A 15,870-nucleotide genomic window follows, 5' to 3' on the forward strand; every position below is an offset into this window, starting at 1 on the left:
ATCTTTATGGAGATGCTGATTTCGTTTTCCAGCAGACTTGGTACAAGCTCACACTGCACAAGGTATCAAATACTGGTTCAGTGAACACTGTGTTACTGTGCTTGACAGGCCAGTAAACTGGCCTGACCTGAACCCTAGAGAGAATCTACGGAGTATTGTCAAAAGGAAGATGAGAGATACCAGACCCAACAATGCAGATGCCACTATCAAAGCAACCCGCGCTTCCATTAAAATTCATCAGAACCCTAGTCTGATGCCTCCATCGCAGCTCTGCTCCACTCGGTTTTGCTCTACGCGGTAAGGTACCAGTTGTGTTTCCAGTGGCCTGCTGATGGATCAAACCATATGTTACAGGCCTCCAAGGAGGTCTGTATTTTTGCTGTATTTTTTCACATCAGTCTTACTTCAGTTTCACAATACTTAATTCTTCTAAATATTTTCCCAAATTCCAAGTTCATTCTTGGTCAATTCTTGTATACAGAAATTACTGTGGTTTCATTTACAGTTTACTGTCACTTGAGTTTACAGTGTTTCTTTCAATCTGCTAATGTACAACTTAAAAGGGACCTGTTATGCAAAATTCACTTTTTGATCATTTTAATACTTTCATTTGGGTCTCTAATGCTTCTACAAAAAAGTCCAAATGCGAAAAAAACATTCAGAAGTTTTTTGGCTACTAATGAATGTTTGATATTTTTCTAGAAAACGCGCGGTTTCAAAATCTGTGTAATTGTGATATCACAATTACACTGGCACCTAGCAACGTATCTGAGTTTTACCTTATACATGCTTTACAATAACTACCCCCTAAAGGCAGATGTTCTATTGTTGGCTACAAATACCCACATGCGTCCATGCACATTCTCCCGCTGTCGGATAACAGATATCCGTGGCTTTATTTTATTTTTTTTGACGGCAATGTTCTAGTCACATTGCAGAATAAAGTACTAGTTTGTGCAAATCACTTCACCACGGACTGCTTTAAGAACTCACATCAGTACACGTCAGGATTTGCAGAAAGACTGAAGAAAAATTCCGTCAAGTCAAGTCAAGTCATTTAAATAGCGCTTTTCAGCAACGAGGCACTCAAAACGCTGTACATGAGGAAAAACATTACAATGATACAGAAAATCAAACACAGAAAAACAAATCAAATGACATTAATAATCCTTGGGAGTTTACTGATAAGAGCTGGTTCTATCCAATCTTTCTAATAGAGGTAATTTGCTCATTAAGTCCTTTGTCGTAAGGAATTCATCCTGTGCTAGAAGAGAAATTATAACATTAATCCTTGAGGTCGCTGGTATGAGACAGTTGTGGTCCTATCATTCAAATAAGCTGGGTCACTGGTATAAAACATGTTTAGTCCAAACGTTTTAAATACTAATAATTTTTGGCTTTCACTGGTATGAAATTGTTGTAATACAATCCTTCTAAGAAATCTAAAAATCTCTGGTCATTGGTGTAAAAACAGCTTTAGTCAAATTTTCATATACTAATAATATTTGGCTTTTGCTGGTAATCCTTCTGAGAAATCTGAAAATCTATGAAAAGTAATGAAATCACACATTTAGGTAAAGTAAGATAGGAGGGGAAAAAAGTCATATTTCAGACTCTATTCTGAGCAGAATACACTCTGAAGTAGTACAAAAAAACCTCAGCAGGGGTAAGCAACACACACATAAGTAAAGATTTAGCAAGGGTATGGTGGAATCTTGAGGGTGCGAATGTAAGTATGAGTGTGTTTGCAAGAATTAGACTGTCAACACTGATAGAAGCGCCATTGTCCTTGAGAAGAGAGGTGGAAGTTTTATCAGTCGGCCGCATATTCCTATCAGCACACAGCTGGTAGGGGAGTGCTGAGGAAGAGCGTTGTGTTTATACAACATCCAGGAGATATTTGTCGATAGCCAGTTAGCAGAAGTCGCCAAAGCCACATTGGGGCGCCACATTTAGAAAAACAATAAATGTTGTGGTTCAGGCAGTTTTGAATTTCCAACTAAGTTAAGAGTTTTACTGGTATATTTCAACTGCGAATCCAAATAGCCAAATTTCTGGTACTTTCCGCAGATCTCGAGCGTACAACTTCTCCAAGATTATATCCATTAACCTTTGAGTCCAACCGCTGCCAGGCTGCGATTCTGTTCAAGAATCGTGTCCAGCTTGCAATTCTGCTCTCTTAACATTTCAGTCTGTTGATCGCTCTACAGACTCCATCCTACATCGCAGTAAGCTTTGGAATGCTTCGAACAGCCGCCCATGTTTGGCGAGTCATTTGATAAGCCAGGTAACCACCAACTCCAAAAAGCAGAAATCTTGTTATCAAAAGTCCAAATATGTACACATCTTCTACGCCCTCAACCGACATCGTTATCAGGCACCCAATCTTCCACTGCTGCCAAGAATCCATTGTGTATCCAGAGAAGAACGTCCCGTCTGGACACGAGGGTTCTCCTTTACCTTGTCTTCCCATCGAAAAAATTTGATCAATTACGTTGAGAGACCAGCTGACCAAATCCATAATTTACAAGTTTGGAGGATATGCAAAGCGAGGCTCTGAGAAGAATACAGACAAAAGCAGAAGCAGGGATCAGCAGGGAGGGAGGGAGAGAGAGAAAACGCGTGTGTCTTCCACCGAGAGCAAGAGAGCCTGGCAACGTCCCTGCTGTTCATTGCAAATCTGCTCATGACAGAAATGTAAGTACTTATTATTGTGTCTTATAAGTTTTCACATGTATGAAGGGCTGGGCGTGGCCAGATACAGCTAATTTGTGTAAAAGTGACAGTTCATTCTGAAATAAACTCTTTTAGAGCTCCTTTCAGAATGGGGTAACTAAAGGACTGGATTAGCGTATGTCAGGAAGGGGCTTGGTTGTACATTGTAAAATGGTAAACCAGGTGACATGAACACATCTGTGCTGTTCACTGTGCGATGTGTGTAAATAGAAGGCTGGTGAAGAATGTTAAGTCAACAATTTGGCTTTCTGCCATTCTCTCGTGGAATGTCTTAGTGTTGTTTCATTAGGGGCAGGAGTTGAATCTGATACATGGGGCATTTCTTCTGCGTCAGTAAGGTCATTCTCATTATTTTCACATGGTCTCTATGACCATAGTCTCCTCCACTCCTTCATGTCTCCTCTTCATTGCCAGTGTCTGGTTCCATGTTCTCCCTTGTTTCTCTCGTTTTCTCTATTTTTCCCTCCGCAACAACTGCCCCCACTCCCTCCCGGGTGATCCATGGTTAACTGACTTACTTATCCTCTCAGAAGCTGGACTGTTTAAGGGAACATGTTGAAGGTCAGGGGTCAGTTGAGCAGTACTGATACTTAGACTTCTCAAGTCATATCTTGGCTCATAAGAACTCTGTCCCTCATCAGAGCTAGAGTTGTGTTGGTTGGCAGCCTGTGTCTCTTGGAGTCAAACTTATTCTCTTCCTCCTCACTGCTGATGGCTTACCATTAACAAGATAAAATAGGTTCCACGCAGAACGCGTTACTTGTTCCCATCTGCCTCCGAGGTTAGTTTATAAACTGGACAGTCATTGATATGTTTTTTTACCACATAAATGGTGATTCTTCCTTCAGCATTTTCTTAATCTTTTGTTGATCCTCCGTCAGGTGAGTGACATCAACTGGAGGTTCCCATTCCAGCTCACAGTTTTATCACTGTTTTGGTGTGCAACTTATGGCTTAGTTGGCTCATGGTAGTTTGGTGTGTCAGTCTCTATGACACCTAATATATGCTCAATGGTGCCCAATGCTGTGTTATGAAACACGGTCACTGCATGTCTGCTGTGGTTAGCAATGAGCATCTGAACACATGTAGGTTTTGATTCACAGACAGTCAACAAACTACTTCCCACATCTAGCTGTTGTAATGTGGGGTTGTTTTCATTCAGTTCAAATGAAAGCACCAGTTGGCTGGTGACTTCGACTGAAGAGGACAATTTGCATTTGACATGTTTGACCTGGCCAGCTGAAATTACCATTTTCTGTAGTCCCACTTTTAGCAACCCTGGACAGTCTGTGTTCTCATTGGCGAGCTTGGTCTGTATTACATTTACCAGTTCAGTGACTTTGTCATCCTTACCTTAGTTCAGACAGTAGTCAAAGTTTGTGGTCAATTGAGATATCACTGTACTTTGGGAAAAGGCCCTGGTGAATAGTACGCAGGAATACATTTTGAATTGTTCATGGCTCATATTCAATGTCCAGGTTATCTTGTTTGAAAGCAAACATGACCTTTTGTTTCAGTCCAATCAACCTGTAAAGAAACTGTTGGGAGTTCTTATGTTCATGTTGCTTTTTGGAAATCAACTCCTGCAATAACCCGCTCCCACTCTTTTCACTCAATGGTGTGATCATAGCAGGCTCTTTAGTTCTCTGACAGTCAGATCATCTGTGCTGATCAGCATATCCTTACATTGTCCTGGTTTGATGATACGAAGTACACCTAGAATGATTTCTCCCTCTGTGTGCTTGGCCTGCAGCCCCTCATCCATCTGCCATTGCCAATTTGACCTCCATGTACTTTAAACTCCTACCGCTGCAGGAATGGTAGGTCTTTTAGGGAAACCATATGATCAGGCTTGGAGTGAAGAGTGTCACTGGTGGAGATATGAGTGACTACCTGAGGTGTGTGCACAATATTACTGGGATTTATCTCAGCAAGTTTTCTGCCCACCACCTCGTAGTTAGATTTTAACTTGTCAAACTCAAAAACACTATCATCAGAACTAAAGGGCAATGAGGCTGTATTAACAACAGTGCCCTGCTGTGAGGCTGCAGTGGGTGAAGAGTCTTTAAAGCAACAACCTCAGTCTCTGACATCTGGTGAAATACTTCAGAAACACGACTATCAATGAGATCAAAAATTACATCTTGAAGACAGTAAATGAGACAATCCCTGGTCTTCTGATTCAAACAAGGTTTTACAACTCAAATAGCAATATATATAGTCAAAACAATTCTTTTCCTCACCTTGTGTAATGTTTGCCAGATCCAGGTCTGGTACAGGTGTGATATTTGTGGCAACCTGAAAGAGTTCTTCTGCTGTCAACTGCTGAAGACTCTTCTTGGTCTTCCATATGAGATTTTTCCTTTCAGCATTCACCATTTTATTTCCTTTGGGCAGCGATTCCTAACAACACATTTAGCTTGAGTAAGCTGCACGTCCCTTCAGTAGCCATGGTCCCTTCACCATCTGTAGACCTGTGGCTCAATCAGCTGCATGTCTGTTGCTCGCCCTCGTCTGTGACGTCAGCCTTGGGTTCAATGATTATGGGATCAGCATCATCTCTCGCAGCATGCCAATCCCGGTACGGGCCACCAATATTATGTTACAGGCCTCCAAGGAGGTCTGTATTTTAGCTGTATTTTTGTAGGAAAAGCACAGACAGTTAGATACGGTCTGTCGGCGGGCAGGCTCTGGTCTCACTTATTAACAGAAAAATCACATTAATGAACAATACACATCAATCTTCAGTTTCACAATACTTCATTCTTCTGAACATTTTGCCAAATTCCAAGTTACTTCTTGGTCAATTCTTGTATACAGAAATTACAATGGTTTCATTTACAGTTTACTGTAACTTGAGTTTAGACCATTTCTTTTACTCTTACTTTGCTAACAAACAACTTAAGAACACAAAATATAAATGTGTCACATTCAATGCTATTTACTGAATAACTCTTAACAACATTTCAACCATCCGTTTACAGCAAACACATTAATTCACCGTTACTACATACTTAAACATAAACTCAGTATTACCCAAAAACTCTTAAACTCTTTTCTGTATTATGGTACTCCCATTAAATCAAAGATGTTAAAAGTAATGCATGTCATGGAGCCATATTTAAGTTAAATGAAATATGCTAATGTCTGCCATCTTTACCAATACACACTAATGCTAGATCAAACTTGCTCAAACAGGACACAGTGGGTCTCCCTAACTTAAAAACTTATCTTCAGAAATAAAAGTTAGCACATTTGGTACCGAAGGAGTTTTTGAAACCTTAGTAGTGATTTGGGTCCAACATAACCATGCTACAAACCTGTATTTTTCCAGGCAAAAGCACAGATGACACATTAGAAGCGGTCTGTCAGCAGGCAAGCTCTGGTCTGAGCTCCCAGCAAACTGCCACACCTAGCACGCACTTTTGGGAGCAACTCCATCTGCTGGTCCTTTCATTCATCTACTGTCTTCCGCTTATCTGCGGTCGGGTCGCTAGGGCAGCAGCCTAAGCAGAGAGACCCAGACTTCCCCCTCCCCAGCCACTTGGGCCAGCTCATCCAGGGGAATCCCAAGGTGTTCCCAGGCCAGCCGACGAACATAGTCCCTCCAGCGTGTCCTGGGTCTTCCTCCGGGACTCCTCCTGGTAGGACGTGTCCAGAACACCTCGCCAAGGAGGCTTCCAGGAGGCATCCTAACCAAATGCCAGAGCCACCTCAACTGGCTCCTCTCGACGTGGAGAAGCAGAAGCATACTCTAAGTCCCTCCCGGATGTCCGAGCTTCTCACCCTATCTCTAAGGGAGAGCCCCGACATCCTGGGGAGGAAACTCATTTTGCCCACTTGTATCCGTGATCTCGTTCTTTTGATCATGACCCAAAGCTCATGACCATAGCTAAAGGTAGTAATGTAGATCGACCGGTAATCGACAGCTTCGCTTTTTGATTCAGATCTCTCTTTACCACGACAGACCGGTACAGCACCCGCATCACTGCTGACGCAGCCCAAATCTATCTATCAATCTCCCTCCCGCTCCATTTTTCCCTCATTCATGAACAAGACCCCAAGATACTTGAACACCTCCACTTAAGGCAGGATCTCCCTCTTGACCCGGAGAAGGCGCTTTACCCTTTTCCGGCTAAAAACCATGGCCTCGGACTTGGAGGCACTGATTCTCATCCCGGCCGCTTCACACTTGGCTGCAAACAGCTCCAGTGAGAGCTGTAGATCATGAGCTGATGAAGCCAATACATTTCCATGGTCTCTCCTTGAAGTAACAAATGCATGGACTAGTTTTTCAGCGTCACTCCTGGATAGGATATTTCTAATTTTGGCAATGTTCCAGAGGTGAAAGAAGGAAATCCTAGAAACCTGTTTAATATGGGATTGAAATGACATCTCCTGATCAAAAATAACACCAAGGTTTTTTACTTTATTATCGGAGGTCAATTTAATGCCATCCAGGTTAAGTGATTGACTAAGCAGTTTCTTTTTTAAAGACTCCGGTCCAAAGATGACAACTTCTGTCTTGTCTGAATTTAGAAGCAGGAAATTTAGAGTCATCAAAGTTTTTATGTCTTCAAGACATGCTTGTAGTCTATCTAACTGGTTGGGTTCATCAGGATTTATGGATAAGTAAAGCTGAGTATCATCAGCGTAACAGTGAAAATTTATCATATGCTGCCTGATAATTTTACCTATTGGAAGCATATATATAGTACAGAGAATTAGCCCAAGTACTGAACCTTGTAGTACTCCACAATTAACCCTGGAGTTTAAAGATGATTTATCATTTACATGAACAGCCTGGTGCTGTTCCCCTGATCCCTACAGCATATTCCAGCCTTTCTAAGAGAATATTCTGATCGACTGTATCAAATGCAGCACTGAGATCTAACAGAACCAGTACAGACACAAGTCCATTATCTGAGGCCATAAGAATATCATTAGTGACTTTCAGCAGAGCTGTTTCAGTGCTATGATGAGCTCTGAAACCTGACTGAAACTCTTCAAACAGGTCATTGCTGTGTAAATGCTCACACACTTGATTAGCAACTATTTTCTCAAGAATTTTAGATACGAATGGAAGATTGGATATGAGTCTGTAATTTTTCAAGTCATCTCAATCAAGTGAAGGTTTTTTAAGTAAAGGTTTAATTACAGCTACCTTAAAAGCTTGTGGTACATATCCATTTACTAAAGATAGATTAATCATATCTAAAATGGGGCTGGTAATCAGAGGGAACACTTCCTTAAATAATTTGGTCAGGATTGGGTCTTACACATAAGTTGAAGGTTTAGATGAAGCTAATATTTCTGATAACTCAGGAAGCTCCACAGGATAAAAACTGTCCAAACACAGATCAGGTTCTACAGTTACTTCCAATGTTGTCTCACTTGCTGAGGAATTAAGTAATCATCTTCAGGAGTATGTCCAAGATTTTATTTTTAATAGAATCAATTTTATTTATGAAGAGTTCCATAAAGTCATGCCTGTTGAGAGCTGGGGGAATGGATGGTTTAACAGAGCTATGACTCTGTGTATGTTTAGCAACTGTACTAAAGAGAAACCTAGGATTATTCTTGTTCTCTTCTATTAATGATGAGAAATAAGCTGTTCTGGCTTGGCGAAGTGGGTTTTTATACAACAGTAGGCTATTTTTCCAGATTAAGTAGGAATTCTCTAGGTGTGTAGAGCGCCATTTTCTCTCCAATTTTCTGACATTGTGCTTTAAAGTACGCAGCTCTGAATTAAACCAGGGAGCTATTACGATCTCATTAATGTTTTCTATTCATCAGCCTCCACTTCTTCCTTTTTTTTATTAAGACAGGGGATACAATTTGAAATTAATACAATTCAAAAATTATTTTCTTAGATCTTTGTAAAATTATTATTATATAAAAAAACATGATTTATTAGTTATATTCATGTTTACGCTTCACCAAAAAAGCCCCTTAAAACAGTTTCACCACTGTTGATTGCTGCCATATCAAGTTCAACATCTGCTGCTACATCTTCTGTAGTTTACATTAAACACATCTTCACAGAGGTTTGTCATTATGTCCTTCTTTTAATAAAACGGAATTGTTTTATAATATTTTTTTGTAAAAATCTGTTTTATGTGTAATTTATTTATTCATTCTGTCTGTCATGTATTCATTCACTCACATACTTTTACATTCTACTTTTTTACTTTTTTGCTTGTTCAACCACCTGATGTATAAATTATTCAGGTACAAAGTAGAGAAGGTAGATGATAAGCTGAACCAAGAAACAATGAGGGCTGCTGCTCCTGTGCCTTGCTGGCAACCTACTTTTGTGCTAGGCATATGGCTACCATGGGTGATGCTTCATGTCTGACTGGCTAGGACTGCTGCGGCCTCCAAGGTGACAAATTAACACACCCACTCAACACAAGCAAACTTATTTCTGTACATATGTATGGTGGCATATCACTGACAAAAATCCGCTAGCAAAAAAGATATCCACGCGACCTGGATATCCGTCCGTGTGTCAGCGAGTGAGCAGGGTTATTCTCCTCACACGAGGAGGACAAGCAGTGGTAGTGTTAAACCCAGGACAGCTTCATGGCAGACCATTAGATGTAAGTGTAACACAGCTTATAATTTCCTTAGCTCGACATTTAATTAAGAATATTCTAGTAACTTACCTTACATCTGCCAGCAGCATGTAGCTGTAAACATGACGGAAGCTAACGCTAGCTGACTATAGCGTCTTTCATTCTTGTTTGTTTATGTCTATATAACAGGCACAGTTACAAAATGCTGCCAGGCAGGTGGTTGCCTTGTTATGGAGTGCTCTTGTTAATGAAGCTAAACCATCTTAACAACACCAGTTACTACTCAGCAGTAACTCAGTAGTAGTTATTACTACTGAGCCTCCACCGCCCGGTTCCCCCTGCAGGTGGTGGGCCCACTGGGCAGACCCTCGTGTCTCTCGTTCAGGCTTGACCCGCGAAGTCCCGCGAGGAGCAACCCAGCCACCAGGTGCTCTTCGGCAAGTCCCGACCCCAGGCCTGGCTCCAGGGTGGGACCCCGGCTCCGCCGTACCGGGCGACGTTACATGCCTCGATCTACTAGTCCTCATGAAGGATTCTTGAACCGCTCTTTGTCTGACCTGTCACCTAGAGCCGGTTTGCCTAGGGAGACCCTACCAGGGGCATTTAAGCCCAAGACAACATAGCCTCTAGGATCATTTGAGCACTCAAACCCCTCCACCACGTTAAGGTGGCGGTTCAAGGAGGGGGGGAAGTACAGTTTATTGATAAAATAGCAAAACCTGTTAATGCTCCATAATATGCTGAATATTGCATGAATATATGGCTTACAGTATATTAACTACCTAGAGTTGGTGGTACCTAGTTTCACATGGGCCATTCATGCTCCAGAAAAAGTTTACTTTTGGGTATGGTGACTTATCTAACCTATAAAGGGACTTGCTCATCATGCACTGATGTCTATTTTGGGCAAGACAGTAATTTCTGGACACTGTTAAATATGGGTGTAAACACTCTAAGTGGTTTGACTGAGAACACCTTCAGTAGTGGCCAGGGACACGTTTGTTCTGCTGTTTAACAGTCTGATTTCAGTGCTTCCTGAGACACATTATAGTACCACTCACTGACCTGACATTTCCTCAAATGGCAGACTTATGGTGTGAATTTCTCATGGTTAAAAAAAAAGCATTCTATCCATGAAGCAGCCGGAGTAAGAGTCAGCTCCTCTAAGTCCAAATCCATGTTTTTCGACCAGAAAAGGCAGACTGCCCCCTCTGTGTTTGGGGGTCAGTTTTTTCCTCAAGCAGAAGAATGACTTGTTCATGAGTGATGGAAGGATAGAACATGGACAGATCGGGGTTCCGTCTGCAGTAATACGGACACTGCTACAGTCTGTTGTGGTAAAGAAAGAGCTGAGCCACAAAGAAAAGCTCTCGATTTACCGGTTCGTCTACATTCCGAACCCTCACCTATAGTCAAGAGATATCGATTATGACCAAAAGAACGAGATCACAGATACAAGCAGCCAAAATGAGCTTCATCTGACGGGTGGCTGCACTCAGCCTGAGAGCTATAAGGACACATTCACGCTGCTGGTCCAATCCAGGGATTAGCGTCTTTTTTTAGGCCAGACCAAACAAAGTAAAGTAAAGCATTTGCAATTGTTTGTTTTGTGTGCAGTATCACGCTAATCGAGAAGAAAAAAGCACAGAGTCCGCCTCATCTGAGGTTTCTATTGCTACTTTGGTGTTCAATTGTTCATACTGGAAACAGAGAATTGGAATATACATCCTAGAACTTAAGATAGATTAAAAAGGCAATAAAAGACAATAAAATAATAGAAAATAAATGAAAGCCAACCTCTCAGGATGTACAGAACGCTTTTGCAAATAAGCCTGGTTTAAGAAGGTTTTTTAACTCGCAGAACAAAGAGGGCTGTCTAACGTGACGGCAGGTCATTCCACATTTTTCGAGCAACTACAGAAAAAGTGCGGTCTCCTCTAGGTTTACGTTTAGTTTTTGGCACTTCAAGGAGCTGCTGTTTGGCAGACCCAAAGGAGTTCAATTCTGTTCAATTCAGTTTTATTTAGGCACTTCACAAAGTCAATTCAATTGAATCATACAGATTTCAAGTCAGGTACATACATTCCAACTAATCCTAACTATCGAATTGGTAAAAAAATTGGTTAAAATGTTTTTTTATCTAAGGAAACCAAGCAGATTGCATTGAGTCAGTGACTTGTAGTATTCACTCCTCCTGGATGAGTATGTAGCGACAATGGACAGTCACTGGCGTTAACTTTGCAGCAATCCCTTATACTGAGCATGCATGTAGTGACAATGGAGAGGAAAACTCCCTTTTAACAGGAAGAAACCTCCAGCAGAACCAGGCTCAATGTGAGCCTTCATCTGCCACGACCGAGTTGGATTACTAAAAGCAAACAAAAAACATTAAAATGCATCCAGAAATTGCTGCAGAAAGTGTTGCAGCTTTTTGCACAATCTGCTGGCGCCTAATAGCTGTATCATTAATTCCTAAGTAGTGCATTACAATAATCCAGTCTGGATGTGATAAAAGCATGGATTACTGTTTCAAACAGCTGCCTTGGCAGTAGGGACTTTATTTTTGCTAACTGCTTCAGATGGAAGAAACTAGATTTTACAACTGCCCTAATTTGACTGTCAAGTTTCAGGTCTTCATCCATCTTAACTTCTAGGTTTATGATGATCAGCCTAACATACTGAGACAAGTTTTCAAGAATTATAGAGATGGTCTCTGATGTGTTACCAAAAACTCTCACTTCTGTTTTTTGTTCGTTCAGATGTAGAAAGTTCAAGCCCATCCATGCCTTTATATTATCAAGGCATTTAAACAAAGAACCTAATGGGTAACCCTTTGTCTTTTAATGGGGGGGGGGGGGGTGTATATATGGGAATCAACTGCATAACAATGAAAGAAAACTCAATGTTTCCTGAAAACAGAGCCAAGTGGTAGCAGACACATGGGAAAAAAAGAAGATGGCCTAACACTGAGCCCTTTGGGACACCATTACAAAAAGAGGCAAAAGATGATTCAAAATCATCTAGTTTGTTCTGTTGGGGTCACACCTGTCATTTTGGCCATGAAAACAACTGGAAATCAAAGCTCTGATGTCATCAGAGCTTATAAAAAGCAGAGGAAACAAACTTTTAACTGCCATTTCCAGTCGTAGCTCACGAGACTACATTCAGAGGCAACTCTCTGGAGAAATAGAGGCTCTTGGGCGGGTTTACTTTATCTCCACACTGGCCATTCCTGCAAGAGCTTGAAAGCTGGAAATCTTTCTGATACAAGAAGATCAGAGGATCCACATCCCGATCGAAGACCAGCAGACACGATCCAGGCGCAGGTGAAACCCACATAGGTTTTGTTTCCAATGAAACGAGTTTCCTTTTTGTTTTTTAGTCGACTGCAATGATTCCTAGTATTTTACCCATCTTTGACTGAGGAGAAGTTGACCGTTTTGAGCTGACACTCTGGTTCCCCCCTGTGTTTTTTTTTCTTCAGACCCACGACCCATCCTCAGTCGTTGAACAGAAGAAATTGACATCAAAGTATTTTCGTTCTTTTTATATTAAATCTGATAGGTGTATTTAGAAGTCTGGGCAGGGTGAGGCATTCTTAAGGTGAATTAGGATCACCATTACTCATTCCAAGCTATTAACGTTTTGCATACAATATTAAATAAAGTGTTTATGCTGCACTGTTTTGATTTGCTGTCTGAATACTGTGGAATCGCAACAAGCGGTTGCGCTCAAGTTTGGGTGCATTTGTCCTGCTTATTGCCAATCTGCCAGGAGTTAAGGCTTCACTTCGAAAGCTTTTAACTCGATATAGACTGTGGTCTGGACCTCGTGGTCTGGCCACTCTATTCTTCGTTCCATCATTTTATTATCCTTGGGGTTTTTTCACCTAGCTCCCACCCCAGAGATTTACAACCCTTTTTTTGAGATTTGGGGCTATCAGCTGTCAGTGGCTAAGGGGCCAGCTGCTAGATGCTCTGTGTCCGGGGCGTAGCCCTACAGTTCTACCAGCTGATAGCCTCTGTCAAGACGCACCCGCGGAGAAAGGCTTCACCATGTAGTGATTCTGCTCATAAATGCTGTTTAATCTCCATCTGTCCTCCGCACATATCCTTAATTTTTGTAGAATACTGCATGCTTAATAAGGTGAACAATGTTGGACCAGAATAGTATAATTTTAAGAGGGCACTATTGGTTTAATAAATTTTCACATAGATATAGAGACAGCATTTGTGTTTATTTTGTATAAGAGTGATTATCTGTCAAAATGAGGGTAGCGTTTCACACAATTTGGTATAACGGTTGAACACAGTGACATCTGGCATGGTTTTGGTTAATAATTATCAATTATTAATGATAAATAATTGTAATTATTAAGTGCTGTGAGCCCAATAATCACACCACCAGAGTGTATCTTCGATCTTTATTTGTAAAAAAAGATTTTTGTTACAATTATGATTTTTTATTATTTTTTATAAATACTTCAAATCAACAATCATGAACTTACATTATGGCATCCCTGGGTGTGGCTTGGAATGACAGATACCAATAGTGCACAATGTGACATTCTTGTGAAACTTAAAAGCTCATTGTGAAACTACCATAGCATATTTTATGACTAGGATTTGTTCAATTCTACTGCAGAGGAATAATAATTGTCTTTCTTAGGTGTTTTGTGAATGAAAGTGGCTTGTTTGGTGTATTTTATAGTCTGAAACTTGATCTAAGTTGCAGCTATTGCAGATGATTTGCAGCTAAGTTGCAGCTGATCATAATTGAGCTCCCTGCTTGTAACAGCAGCTGCAATTTATATCAGCCTGGGTTAGGGTTATGAGGAAATATTGTTATTTCATTACACTCAATGCCAGATGTCAGCACAAGGTCCAGAGAATGAAGTCAAAGGTGGGACCGTTTGTTAATGTTTTGAGCAAAGCCAGTTGAGTCTAAGATAGCATTAAAGGCTATACTTAGACAATTTCTTTGTAATTTAAAGTTTCTTTTATTTTTAGCTCTCCCAAGTGAAGCATTCTCTCTCTGGTGTAATTGTTTTTGTGCAAACTGATATGTTTTTTTACAAACCTTATCAGTTATATCTGAAATAGTTATATTTTCATTTTACATGTTCCTCTTTTAAAGCGTGTATGTCTTTGTTGTTCTTTTTGTCATAGTGATGAGGAGATAGAAGAGGCCAATCACATAGAAGCAAATGATAGTGACTATGATCCAAACAAAGATGCCAAGAAAGAGGTGAGCCCAACAGATTCAGGCCTGGAAATTGATGTTGTTTATATTACTGTATGTATGTATGAATTGTGTTTCCAGATAAAGCAGAGGTGGGTAATTTGGGTAATTCAATGTTTTTGAGGGCTAATGTCATGGATGTTTTTTAGATGTGTCCTTGCTCCCCTGCTCCAAAATACAAGGGTTGGACAATGAAACTGAAACACCTGTCATTTTAGTGCAGGAGGTTTCATGGCTAAATTGGACCAGCCTGGTAGGGTAAATAAACAATATCCAGAGTTCTCCAGAAGTTTATTTTTAAGCTAAAAAAAAATCTTACTTTATTTATTTTACAACTGCATACTAATAAGTATGGCTGTACCAGTAGTCTATTGTCCATTGTTTAAAGCCATTTATTTGCTAATAGCTCTTTTGGTGTCTGTATCTTGTTCCCTCCAGAACCAGGCTGAGCTGGCTGTGCCAGGCTCTAAGGCGGCTTTAGGGCGACGCGAGCACCAGACCCTGCAGCACCGACACCATCAACGCTCCCGCTGCCGGCCTCCCAAAGGCATGTACCTTACGCAAGAGGACGTGGTAGCTGTGTCCTGTAGTGCCTCTGCTGCTAACACACTCCTTCGTCAGCTGGACATGGAGTTGGTGTCCCTTAAGAGACAGGTAGACGGCTCTGTAACATATCTTGTGTTTTCTCTCTATGGCTCATCTCTATCCTCCACTGCCTCCCCCTGGCTGGCTAACAAAAAATTAAATCAGTATTGCTGGCTTCAGAGCAACTATCCAAGGCAGTTTCAAATTGTTATGAGACCCCTTCCTGCTGCTTCAGTGTGTGATTAATGTTTTTGGTCAAGAGGAGGTTAAAATCAACCTGTCACTGTTAATTATTTGAAATATTGATGGAAGATGTCACAGAGCTCAGTGCTCGAGCCTGTGTCAGCTGTGGAGTAGCACAGTTTGTTTTTCAAAATATCAGTTATTGTCAAGGATATGCCAAGTGACTATGTGAAAACTGAAAAAATTAGATTGTCAGTTTTTTATGCTGAATATGAATACATTATTTAATATTAATACTAAATACTTTAACATTTTATTAAATAATATTTCAGTCTGTTAAGGGTTGTCCTGTGAATACCAGCCCAATAAGGCAGTGTTATTAGGACAAAATTGAAAGGGATGCGCCAAGCTCTGACATTATTGAACAGCAAAAACTGTACACACACAGAATTAATTCACACAATTTCTTAAAATACAAGAATTTACTTAAAGTCAAACATATTTCAGTCAACAAACTCTTTACTATGCTAAAACAACCCAACTAAAC

General features: G+C 40.7%; 1 protein-coding gene across 2 annotated transcripts in view; it reads left to right on the plus strand.

Annotated features, from left to right (window-relative positions):
- Positions 1 to 15,870, plus strand: part of rcor3 (REST corepressor 3) — a 68,312-nt gene that overhangs the window by 22,464 nt on the left and 29,978 nt on the right. For both annotated transcript variants that reach the window (XM_047365135.1, XM_047365133.1), the window contains exons 7-8: positions 14,483 to 14,561; positions 14,994 to 15,209. In XM_047365135.1, coding sequence (XP_047221091.1) covers positions 14,483 to 14,561; positions 14,994 to 15,209 — 295 coding nt within the window. The remainder of the gene's footprint in view (positions 1 to 14,482; positions 14,562 to 14,993; positions 15,210 to 15,870) is intronic.

The sequence above is a fragment of the Girardinichthys multiradiatus genome, chromosome 5 (genome assembly GCF_021462225.1).
Source record: "Girardinichthys multiradiatus isolate DD_20200921_A chromosome 5, DD_fGirMul_XY1, whole genome shotgun sequence".
NCBI lineage: Eukaryota > Metazoa > Chordata > Actinopteri > Cyprinodontiformes > Goodeidae > Girardinichthys > Girardinichthys multiradiatus.